This window comes from Ornithorhynchus anatinus, chromosome X1 (assembly GCF_004115215.2).
Source record: "Ornithorhynchus anatinus isolate Pmale09 chromosome X1, mOrnAna1.pri.v4, whole genome shotgun sequence".
In the NCBI taxonomy this organism is placed as follows: domain Eukaryota; kingdom Metazoa; phylum Chordata; class Mammalia; order Monotremata; family Ornithorhynchidae; genus Ornithorhynchus; species Ornithorhynchus anatinus.
Genome location: NC_041749.1, coordinates 35,205,702 through 35,215,904, shown reverse-complemented (window position 1 = coordinate 35,215,904; position 10,203 = coordinate 35,205,702). Strand labels below are relative to the sequence as shown.

General features: G+C 56.7%; 1 protein-coding gene across 1 annotated transcript; it reads right to left on the bottom strand.

Annotated features, from left to right (window-relative positions):
- Positions 1-1,086: 1,086 nt before the first annotated feature.
- On the bottom strand, positions 1,087-9,502 carry LOC100681949 (V-type proton ATPase subunit e 1). Its single transcript, XM_029050530.1, has 4 exons — positions 9,356-9,502; positions 7,257-7,304; positions 2,222-2,357; positions 1,087-1,622 (listed from the first exon to the last, which is right to left on the bottom strand). Exons 1-3 carry the CDS (start codon positions 9,457-9,459, stop codon positions 2,264-2,266), a joined length of 246 nt encoding a protein of 81 aa, XP_028906363.1. The 5' UTR covers positions 9,460-9,502; the 3' UTR covers positions 1,087-1,622; positions 2,222-2,263.
- Positions 9,503-10,203: the final 701 nt, after the last annotated feature.

Sequence of the window (10,203 nt, the reverse complement as noted above, 5' to 3'; positions counted from 1 at the left end):
CTGGGTTTTGTAGCTTCTTTTGTAAACCCTGTGGAACACGGGGAATAAGCCCCTTCTTCCCAACTGTCATTGTGGGCAGGAATACAACTCTGTTGTATTGAACTCTGAGTTCAATATTGAGTTCTGAGTACTCTGCACACAGTAAGTGCTCAAATACCATTGATCGATGACACCTTCCAGGGCTTGCAAACCCCCAAATCTAGTCACCAAACCAGGATCTCTTCTTTGCTGGTTACTGAACCCTTCCCCACCCACCCCCATTAAACCATCTGCAGTTTCCTTCCCAGCGGGAATTAAAATGTGATTGCCATTTCAGGCAAGATACTGGGAGTCCAGAGAACCCAACTCCCCTAATCCGGTGGAGAAAGCAAGCTGTTAATGGATCAGCACGTGAGATAGTAGAACCTAGAGTCCACAGCAACTCATGGCCTCGCTTTTAGGCCCAAAATAAACCAGGTCTTCGAGAGTGACGTTGCCATTTGGAGAGTACAGCGCATCCCCCGGTGATGTTGATAATAAATCCCTCGAGTTGATTAAAAACTTGTTTTCTGGAGTGCTTGTCCACATCAGTTCTCCATTGCCTCCCGCACAACCCCTGCAAGTCTGGGAGGAGCAGGAATCTTTGTCCCTACTGGACTGAGGAGAGAAAGGCCTAAAGAGATTGAGCTAGTTACTGAAGGTCACACAGCAAGCTCGTGTAAGAGCCAAGACCAAGCCCGGGTCCCTTGCCGCTTGACCCCGCCCCCCCTCCTCTCTGGCCCTCGTGGCCTCCGGAATAAGCCGAGACTCCCTCCCGCATGCCCAACTACTCTCGGGGTGGTGGCCTGCTCTGTCAATTTGGAAATAAGGAGGAGCAACCTACCGAGCCAGGAAACCCACCCGTGGCTTGTCCCACAAGCCAAAGAGGCCTGTAAGGGCTCCGTCGTAGTTTGAGCCCTTACCGTGTGCAGAGCACTGTTTTAAGCTTGGGGGACAGAAGAGTGTAAGTAGACATCATCGCTGCCATCAAGGAGCTAAAGATCAGCAAAACAGGCTGAGCTAAAGGCTTCTGGCGCCTCTATTTGGAAAGAAAACAGACACAGGGCATCCAGAGAAAGTAGAAACATCTTTTATTCTAAAAGGTGAAGGCAGAAATGAGAAGATCACAGTCCTGCAAATCCAGTTTGGGAGAAAATGCCACCCATTACAGAACAGTGGCTCCCGACCCTTCCTCCCCCATCTGTTGCCCCGAACCCAGGGCTGCCGCGGGGTGGATGGCTGGAAGTCTCCTGTGGGCAGGAGCTGTGCCCATCACACTTCAAACGGGGGAGGGAGAGAAGAAAACACTAGCTGATACTCAGAGCTCCTGGGGACAGAAGGGGCACAATCTCCGCTCTGACAAGTCACCAAAAGAAGTCCCCCTTTCCCTGCAGCGGGAAGTGTGAAAACACACACAAACACACTCTCTCTCTGTATTTGGTACAGTTTAAATAGGGGAGGCACTCTGTGTTTGACAGTGTAAAAATGCAGGAGAGAGAAAACAGTGGACTACTTGAGTAAGGCAATTCCAGTGGAATACTACATTTAAGGAAGGCGGGTTAAGGCAGCCTCTGGTCCTCTCGCAGATAGAGGGACGACCTTCCCTGCAAAAGAAAATCAGGTGGGTTACTCTTGTGGACGGGGACAGTGGCAGAGCTAAATCCTGCAGAGCTTCACCGTGAGTGGGGCAGAGAGCGAGACGGAGCCCAGGACACCTAAAGACTTTGGCCACGTAAAATGGAATGAGATGGAAGGAGAGAATGGTTCGTTGTCAGTTGGTGTGTGTAGGGTAAGATCGGGGCAAGTTCGGGGCTTCTAATAAAAGGTAGCTGCCGTGGATGATGCAGTTTTGGAATCGGATTAAGCCACGAGGCTTCATGGCGCAGTCGAGGGGCAGGGTAGGAAGGCTTATTTTTGGTCAGACAGGCTTCTGTTGTACAGTTTGGCCTGCTCGGGAAAGGACTGGTGGCTTGTGGCACACGGCTCCCTTCACATTAGCAGATCTGTCCAGGATCCCCTCTCAGCAGCTGTGTCCAGCAATGTGCATTACCAAACTGCCTCTCTCCCCCACCCCCCGTCCCTGCTACTCCCATTATTCCAAGCCCTCCAAGTATGGAGGCTGAGCAGGTCTTCCGATACCCATACTTTAGGCTTTCAAATAGCCGGTCTCCCTCACTGCAAAACCTGCCCTGGTGAGATTTACCTAGTTCACTGTGAGCCCGGAGACCATCCTCCTCCCCCCTCCTCAAGGCCAGTGATGCTGGAGATACCAGATGGTTTCATTCTTCAATTGGGGTCCAAAGAGAGGATTGAGTTGGGCCAGGATTGCAATCAGCCAGCTGCAAAAAGGAAAACAAGCAGTCAGAAAGGTCGCCTGCCCTCCTCAACGGCGGCCCGGGCCGCGGAGGGCCACGGGCTGCGTCCGACGGCCTACGACCCGCCGCCGCGGAAACCCCACCTAAGGTCGCTCGCCTCCGTCTTCCCGCCTGAGACACACAGAGCAGATTCCCGAGAAGAGAGACGGCGACCCCGGGGCGGGGAGCGGCCCCGGAAAGTCTGGCAGGCAGCCCCGGCCAGTGAGTATGGAAGCACTTGGGTGTCCGGCGCCGGACTCGGCCAACACAAGGCGGCCGCTCGGCCTCCCGGGGCCGCTGACCTGACGCCGACGGAGGGAGATGGAGGCAGAGGCCCCGCCGCCCGCCCGTCCACCGGTTCCCCCGGGCTCTCCTCCCGGCCTGCCCGCCGGCAGCCTGGAAACAACGGCTGTCACTAGTGTGACGGTCACGGAAAATTCCCCGGCCCCGGGGAGCAGGGCGAGCCGACGGCAAAATGGGGCCGGGTTTGATGAGCAGGCTCCCGGTTCCCCCGAAGCGGCGACTGAGCCAACCTGCGTTAGTCCCAGCTAGGCCTCAGCCTCTCTTTTATTACGAGAAAGAGGGAGACGAACCAAGCCCCCACCAGACCTCTGACCGCTAGTAATCCAGCCCGAGCCGGTCCCTGCCGGCCGCTGCCTGGGCCAACGGGCGGGGGGCGGTTCCGGTCGCAGGTTCGGGTTGAGGGGAGCGGGGACCGGGAAGCAGGCAGCCCGTCCCACCTCCTCCTTCGGGGGATCACAGAAGGCTCGGTCCTCCTCCCGGAAAGTGAAACACGGCACCCTCCCCTTACGAACTGGGGTCAAAGACCTCAGAAATGTTCCTGCCGGTGTCATTAGGAATTTCACAGAGGAATCTTCCCCCTCCTCTACCGTCCGAGCTCGGCTTCGCTCCTTCCAGCCAGGCTCCAAGCCCCGCGCGTCTCTCAGCTTGAAACGGGAAGAGATGGAAGAAAAAACTCTTTCTGAATTGATGGAAGTGGGTGGAGGGGGCGATCAGATTCCATGGGAGAAGTTATTATTTCATGCATTCCGAGGCGGGAACTGAATGTACCTAAGCTCCCTTTCACATTTCCCAACTAGACGCCATCGTGGCCCCTGACCAGCGTTGGCGTTTCCGCCAGTTTGGGGCCAAGGCGCCTTCACCCCAGTGCCAGGGAACGGTGCCGGTGGATCCTCTGCTACACCGGAAATTCCTTCAGAGAACTGAGCGTTTACTGTGTGCGCACCACTGTCTTAAGTGCTTGGGAGAGGACCATACAACAGAGTAGGCAGATACCATTCCTGCCTTGGTGGCACTTAGAGTCATTTGCAGCTTTCGGGAGGTCCAGGGGCCCGGGTACAGTCCAGCTGTCGGGGGAAAGTGGGAAAGTGGGAGGGCAAGGCGGAGGGAGGGAGGTCTGTGTGCGAGAGCTCAGGCACAAGCCGATCGACCCCTCGGAGCACCTCCCGGACCACCACCCAGCTGCGCTCACCGGGGCCATCTCCGCTTAGGGTCCCCGTCTCCTTGCCCTGTGGGGCTCTCTCTCCGGGGCAAATGGTCACTCTGGGCCGCTGATAGAAAAGCGACCTTTGCGGCTGGGCCGTTCTGGGCCCGAAGGGCTTTTAAAATGTTGCTCGTTAGGTCCCAGCCCCTTTAAGCAGCTTAGAGGTTCCTAAAGTTAGGCCTCGTTGAAATGTACGAGTCTACCTTGACTGGCCCATCCCCTTCCCCATGAGGAGGAGAGGCAGCTGAGCGGGTCCCAACTGACTTGGGTCCCGTTGGGGGGCCCTTGCCTCAGACCCAGGCCAGCCGGGGTCGGTCGGGCCCAGAGGGAAAGGGCTGGGACGGGGCGAGGCCCAGCCCGCGGGAGATCTGGAAATTGCCGGACAGAGTGAGCCCGGCGGTGCCGACTCTAGCGGGGAGAAGGTCAGCACGCTCCACCGTGGGAGGCCAGACAGTGGCCCTCGACCCCCCGGAGCCGTCAGAGGAAGGGAGGGGAGGCCGGCTGGAGGAAGGGCTCCCCAAAAGCAGCCTGCAGCACCACCCCCTCCAATCCTGGCACTCCTGCCCCCAGCCCAGAAGGCCCCAGGCAGATAAACAGTTTCCTTTGGACTTTTTGGGCACCTGTCCTGGGAAAGTGACTGTGTGCCAAGTTGGCCCGACTCCTCTGCCCTGACCACGGAGCCCAGCTCCAAAACAAGCTGCGAGATGAGAGGCCGGGCTAAACCCCCCTCAGCAGGGAGCGGAGACCACAGGTCGCCGAGCCCCGCAAACATCCCCCGGCCCAAACGGGGGCCGGCCGGAGGACCCGCTCCCGGGCTCGGGAATCACTGAGCGCTCACCCGGCAGGGCTCCCGCTTAATTAGCCTCCCCTTAATAAGCATTAATAAGCTATTTGTTAAGCGCTGACTAGACTATATATGCCAAACACTGTACTAAACACAGGGGTGGATACAAGCTAATCGGGGCCCACGAGGGCTCACCGTCTAAAGGGGAGGAAGAAGAGGTATCAGATTCCCTAAGTAATAATAATAATTTTGGTATTTGCTAAGTGCTTACTATGTGCCAGGCACTGTACAAAGCGATGGAGTGATTTGCCCCGGTCACACAGCAGACAGTTGGGATTAGAATCCAAGGCCTCTGACTCCCATGCCCTTTCCGCTAGGCCGCATGACTTCTAATTACTATGAATAATAACAATAATAATGGTATTTGCGACTTTAAGGCAGAAGACAGATCTCGCATTCCTACTTTAATAAAAAGCAGACAAGTGGCAGTATCCTGACGGACACGGGCCAGATTTCCTTCGGACTCCCCCAGCCGTAAACGAAAACCAGGCCTCGCTCGCCCAGATCCTCATTCCCGCAGCCTCCGCCCCACCCGGCCCAAGCTGCCCACAATAAAAACCTCTTTACTGAAAACAGGACAAGCCCGGGGCTGGAAACACAGCTTTGTTTAGCCCACGCAAGCCAACCCGGGGACAAGGGTGGGAGGGCCCCGATCGGGGGCAGGGGGACGGGGGAATATGCTGGGAAATATTTTCAGGCCTTAAAGGCCACAGCGGGATAAGGAACCCTCACGATTAACTCACAATGCACCACTCCCACGCCTTCGGCAACGAGGACGGAGACAGAGAAGCAGAGTTTTCCACAGTAGTTACTGGTATATTCCGGGACCTGGCTCCTCCCACCCGGAGCAAGTCAATGCCCGACTTGGAGGCAGAGGGGTGGAGCAAATAATCAGGGGCATCAGGGGTTTTCTCTGCCTCCCTCTTCCTCTCTTTTTGCACGTAGCTAGCTAGCTAGATGGATATATACATATATATCTATATATATCTATATCCCCATGTCCCAAACTGAGCCCCCAGGGAGGTCTCCCCCCCACCCTGTCCTAGAGGACGATACATATCAAACACCACCGGAACTTTCCGGTCCGGTCTGGACCTAGTGCTCCCTGAAAGGCAGTCAGTTCTCCGGTCCACGGCACCGGGGCTAAATTAGGCCCAAACTATTCCAGACGAGCAGAGCGGGAACATGTCCTGTTCTAGCACCCAAGCAGGAAAGGAGAATCCACAAACGCTCTTGGAATCCACAATCGTCCCCACTCTCTGGGACATCCCTCCAGCCCCAGTTGGGCCAGCGCTCGGCCGGCCACCCCTTATGGGCAATGGCCATTCCTAGGTTGGACGAGTGCTACAAAGTCTCCACTTGGCTATTCCTTGCGTGGGCTGGGATTTCCTCTGGAAATCCATATTATTTCACTGCTACCCTGAGTTAAAAAAAAAAAAAATGTTCTGTGGCGGTCTCTCCATGCCTCCAAGCCCCCTGTGACTGCCCATCCATCTCTGCATCAAGCAGAAACTCCTCAATGTAGGCCTTAATGCAGAATAAAGGGGGAAGGGGGAGAAAACAACATTAATATAAATTCTAGCTATGTACATATGTAGAGAATCGGCGTGGCCTAGTGGATAGAGCACAAACCTGGGGTCAGAAACTGTTAAGCACTTGGCTTTTCGTCCCAACAGGAAATGACTTCTGTATCTAACCACCTGTAATTTAATGTCTTTCTTCCATTCTAATCCTTAAACTCCTTGTGGGCAGGGATCGTGTCCACATATTATACTGTACACAGTCTCCCAAATGTTTGGTACAGTGATCTGCACATGGTAAATAATAAATACCACTGTATGATTGAACCCTGCTTCCAAGGAGTTTACAATCTAGTGGGGGAGAAGTGGGTTTGTAGATAACAGAAGGAGTGTGGTCTGGTGGAAAGAGCACAGGCCTGGGAGTCAGTGAACCTGGGTTCCAATCCCAGTTCCTTCACAGTTTCTCTGTGCCTCAGTTTCCTCATCTGTAAAATGAGGATTACAGTTCACCCCTCGCTACTTATGATTGTACGACCCAAGAGTGTCCTACCCGATTACCTTGGGTCTACCCCAAGCACTTAGTACAATGCTCGGCATATAATAAGCGCTTAACGAGTGCCATACTAATTATTAGTTGTACATGAGACCATCATGAAAACAGACATCACATGTCAAATTAACTTAATAACAAAACTTTCTCTTATAGTTTCCAAGGTGATTTTCGGATGTTAACATAAGGAAAGATGAGATCGCAAACTCCTCCTGGGCGAGGATCAGGTGCTCGGCTTCGGGGGTTCTTTCTCAATTGCCCGGCACAGTGTTCTGCACTCAGTCGACACGCAATCCACACTGCCACTTGAATTACCGATTGAAAAGAAAATGGACCAGGACCGAGATCCACTCCAATTCAGTGACCACAATGAATGCCTGTGATGCCATCATACCCCAGGGCCAAAATGCCAAGAACTAAATTAAAACTGCGCGTAAACTAGGACAGGATGCTGGTGGGTACTCACAAGAGGTAGCAGCAGACGGCACAGGTCACCAGCATGGTGTTGATCACACTGGAAGGAAAAAAATAAAGGGGGACTGGTAAGGCGCCAGTCACCTGCTCTGGAAAGGGGGCGCGGGCGGATTCCCGCAGGTAGCAGGTGCCAAGGCCTTCGGGGGAGTCTTAGTTTTATGCCGTCGAGTCGTCTCTGACCCATAGCGATGCAACGGACACCTCTCCCCCGACCCCGAACGCCCCACCTCCATCTGCAATCTTTCCGGTAGTGGGTCCAGGGAGTTTTCTTGGTCAAAACGTGGAAGTGGTTGACCATTTCCTCCATCCGCGCAGTAAACTCGAGTCTCCCCCCTCCACCCTCTCCCGTGCCGCTGCTGCCCAGCGCGGGGGAGTTTTGCCTTGTCGCAGATGGCCTGCCACTCGCTAGCCGCTGCCCAAGCTAGGAATGGAATGGACAGGCCTCTGTCTGACTCTACCTCCCGCTGTCGAGACTGCTAGAGGACTGGAAAATCTCCAGATGTAACCCCGAGAGGGGATTTAGTAGAGTACATTAAATAGGCAATTCTTGGGTTCTACTCCCAGCTCTGCCGCTGGTCTGCTGTGCGACCTGGCACAAGTCACTTCACTTTTCTGTGCCTCAGTTCCCTCTCCTGTAAAATGGGGACTAAGAATGTGAGCCCCATGTGGAACGGGGGCTGTGTCCCACCTGATTAGCCTGCATCCACCCCGGCGCTCAGTAAGCGCCGAAGAAAGACCATAAAAAGAAAAAGAGGATGTTACGGTTTCCACGGCCAAGCATCACGGGATTCTGATTTCTGGGGCCCGTCCTTCTGCCCCCGTCCCGGCCCGGGGCCGCAGGGGACACCAAGGGGCAGGCGGCCTCGGGCTGGGGGGGCGGCCCGCACGCTCCCAGCACCAGGTGGGGGTTTTTACCGGGCAACTTGTGGCCGAATTGCACATTCCAAGCGCTTTCGGTACAGTGCCCTGCACAGAGTAAGCGCTCACTAAACACGACTGACCGAATGAATGAATCTGTAAAGTAAGACTGTGCCCCCGATGGGACAACCCGATCACCCGCCCTCTGCCCCGGGGCCTCCTTCGGCGGTGCTTGGCACAGAGTGAGCGCCTAACGCATACCCCCACCACCCCCATCGTCCTCGTGATGATGATGATGGTGATGACGACGACGACGACGACGAAGCGGTCTGCAGACGTCTGAAGGTCGTTCCGAGGGCCGGGGCAGGCGGGCGTCAGTCAGGCCGGACAGAGCAGTCCCCTCCCGCAGGAAGGGCGCCGTCCCCCTCCCCGCCTCCCCCGCCCGCACCCCATTAGGGATGAGGAAACTGAGGCACGGAGAAGTAAAGTGCCTCGCCCACGGTGGCAGAGCAGGCAACTGGGTGAGCAGGGGGTGGGGGGCGGGAGGGCCCGGGCGGCCGGGGCTCCGGGGGCGGGGACGGAGACGCCGGCCACGGGAGCACCGGGGGAAGGAGCAGGGGAGGAGGAAGAGGAGGAATGGAGGTGGAGGAGGAGGAGGAATGGAGGAGAAAGAGGAGGAATGGAGGTGGAGAAGGAGGAATGATGGAGGAGGTGGAGGAAAAGGAGGAGGAATGGAGGTGGAGAAGGAGGAATGGAGGTGGAGCAAGAGGAGGAATGGAGGTGGAGGAAGAGGAGGAATGGAGGTGGAGGAATGGAGGAGAAAGAGGAGGTGGAGGAGGAGGAATGGAGGTAGAGAAGGAGGAATGGAGATGGAGGAGGAGGAAGAGGAGGAGGAATGGAGGTGGAGGAGGAGGAATGGAGGAGGAGATGGAGGAAGAGGAGGAGGAATGGAGGTGGAGGAGGATGAGGAGGAAGGGAGGAGGAGGAGGAATGGAAGTGGAGAAAGAGGAAGAGAAGGAATGGAGGCGGAGGAGGAGGCGGAAGAGGAGGAAGGGAGGTGGAGGAGGAGGAAGAATGGAGGTGGACGAATGGAGGAATGGAGGAGGAGGAAGAGGAGGAATAGAGGTGGAGGAATGAAGCATGAAGAGCAGCAGGAGGGTTGGCGCTGGTGGGGGGAAGGGGGAGGGGGGAAGGATCCCGGTGTGTCGCGTCCGGACGGGTCCCGGCACTCACCCGCGGTTGGGGCCCTTGGGGACGAGCCAGGGGAGGACGGCCCCCACCACCCCCCAGAAGACGCTCAGCACGATGATGGGCACCGTCAGGCCCCCGGACGCCATGACCACCCACCACCTCCGACCCCCGACCCCCGACCCCGACCGCAGCAAGCGCCGCCTCCCCCCGCCCCGCCCCGCCGCCCACGTGACCCGGAGCCCCGCCCGCCGCACCGCGCAGGCGCCGCCCGCTCCCTCCCTCCCCCCCGGGACTACATCTCCCGGCGGCCTCCGCGCCGGACGCGCAGGCGCGGCAGCCCCCCCGGCAGGAGGGAGCGGCCGGTAGCCGAGGAATTCATCATCACTTTAAATTCAAAGTCCTGACTTACTATCCCGAGACCAATGAGACTTAGAAAGGGCCCCACTGAGCTGGGGGAAAAGGCCAGAGAGACAGATACAACTGTCTCGGCTCTCATTTCTCTCCCCGGCTCCGTCGTCGTGCTGAAAAACCGACAGGGAGAAGGGGATTGGGAAGGATCTGATTCAGAATCGCACCTACTATCTCCAGAGTTACTTTTCGCTCGCTCAACAGAGCAAATTTCCCCACCGCGGTGGCCACCGGGGCACTTTGGCCTGACCGGTAAAGCGAAAGGGGAGGCGGCACTGCCTAGCGGATGGAGCGCGGGCCTGGGAGTCGGAGGACCTGGGTTCCAATCCCCGCACTGCCCCGTGCCTGTTGGGTGACCTCCACAAAGTCACTTACGCTCTCCGTGCCTCAGTTTCCTCACCTGCAAAGAGGGGATGCACTCCCAGGTGTCCCCGCTAAATTGTAAACCCCATGTGGGGCAATTTTGTCCAAGAGGGTGATCT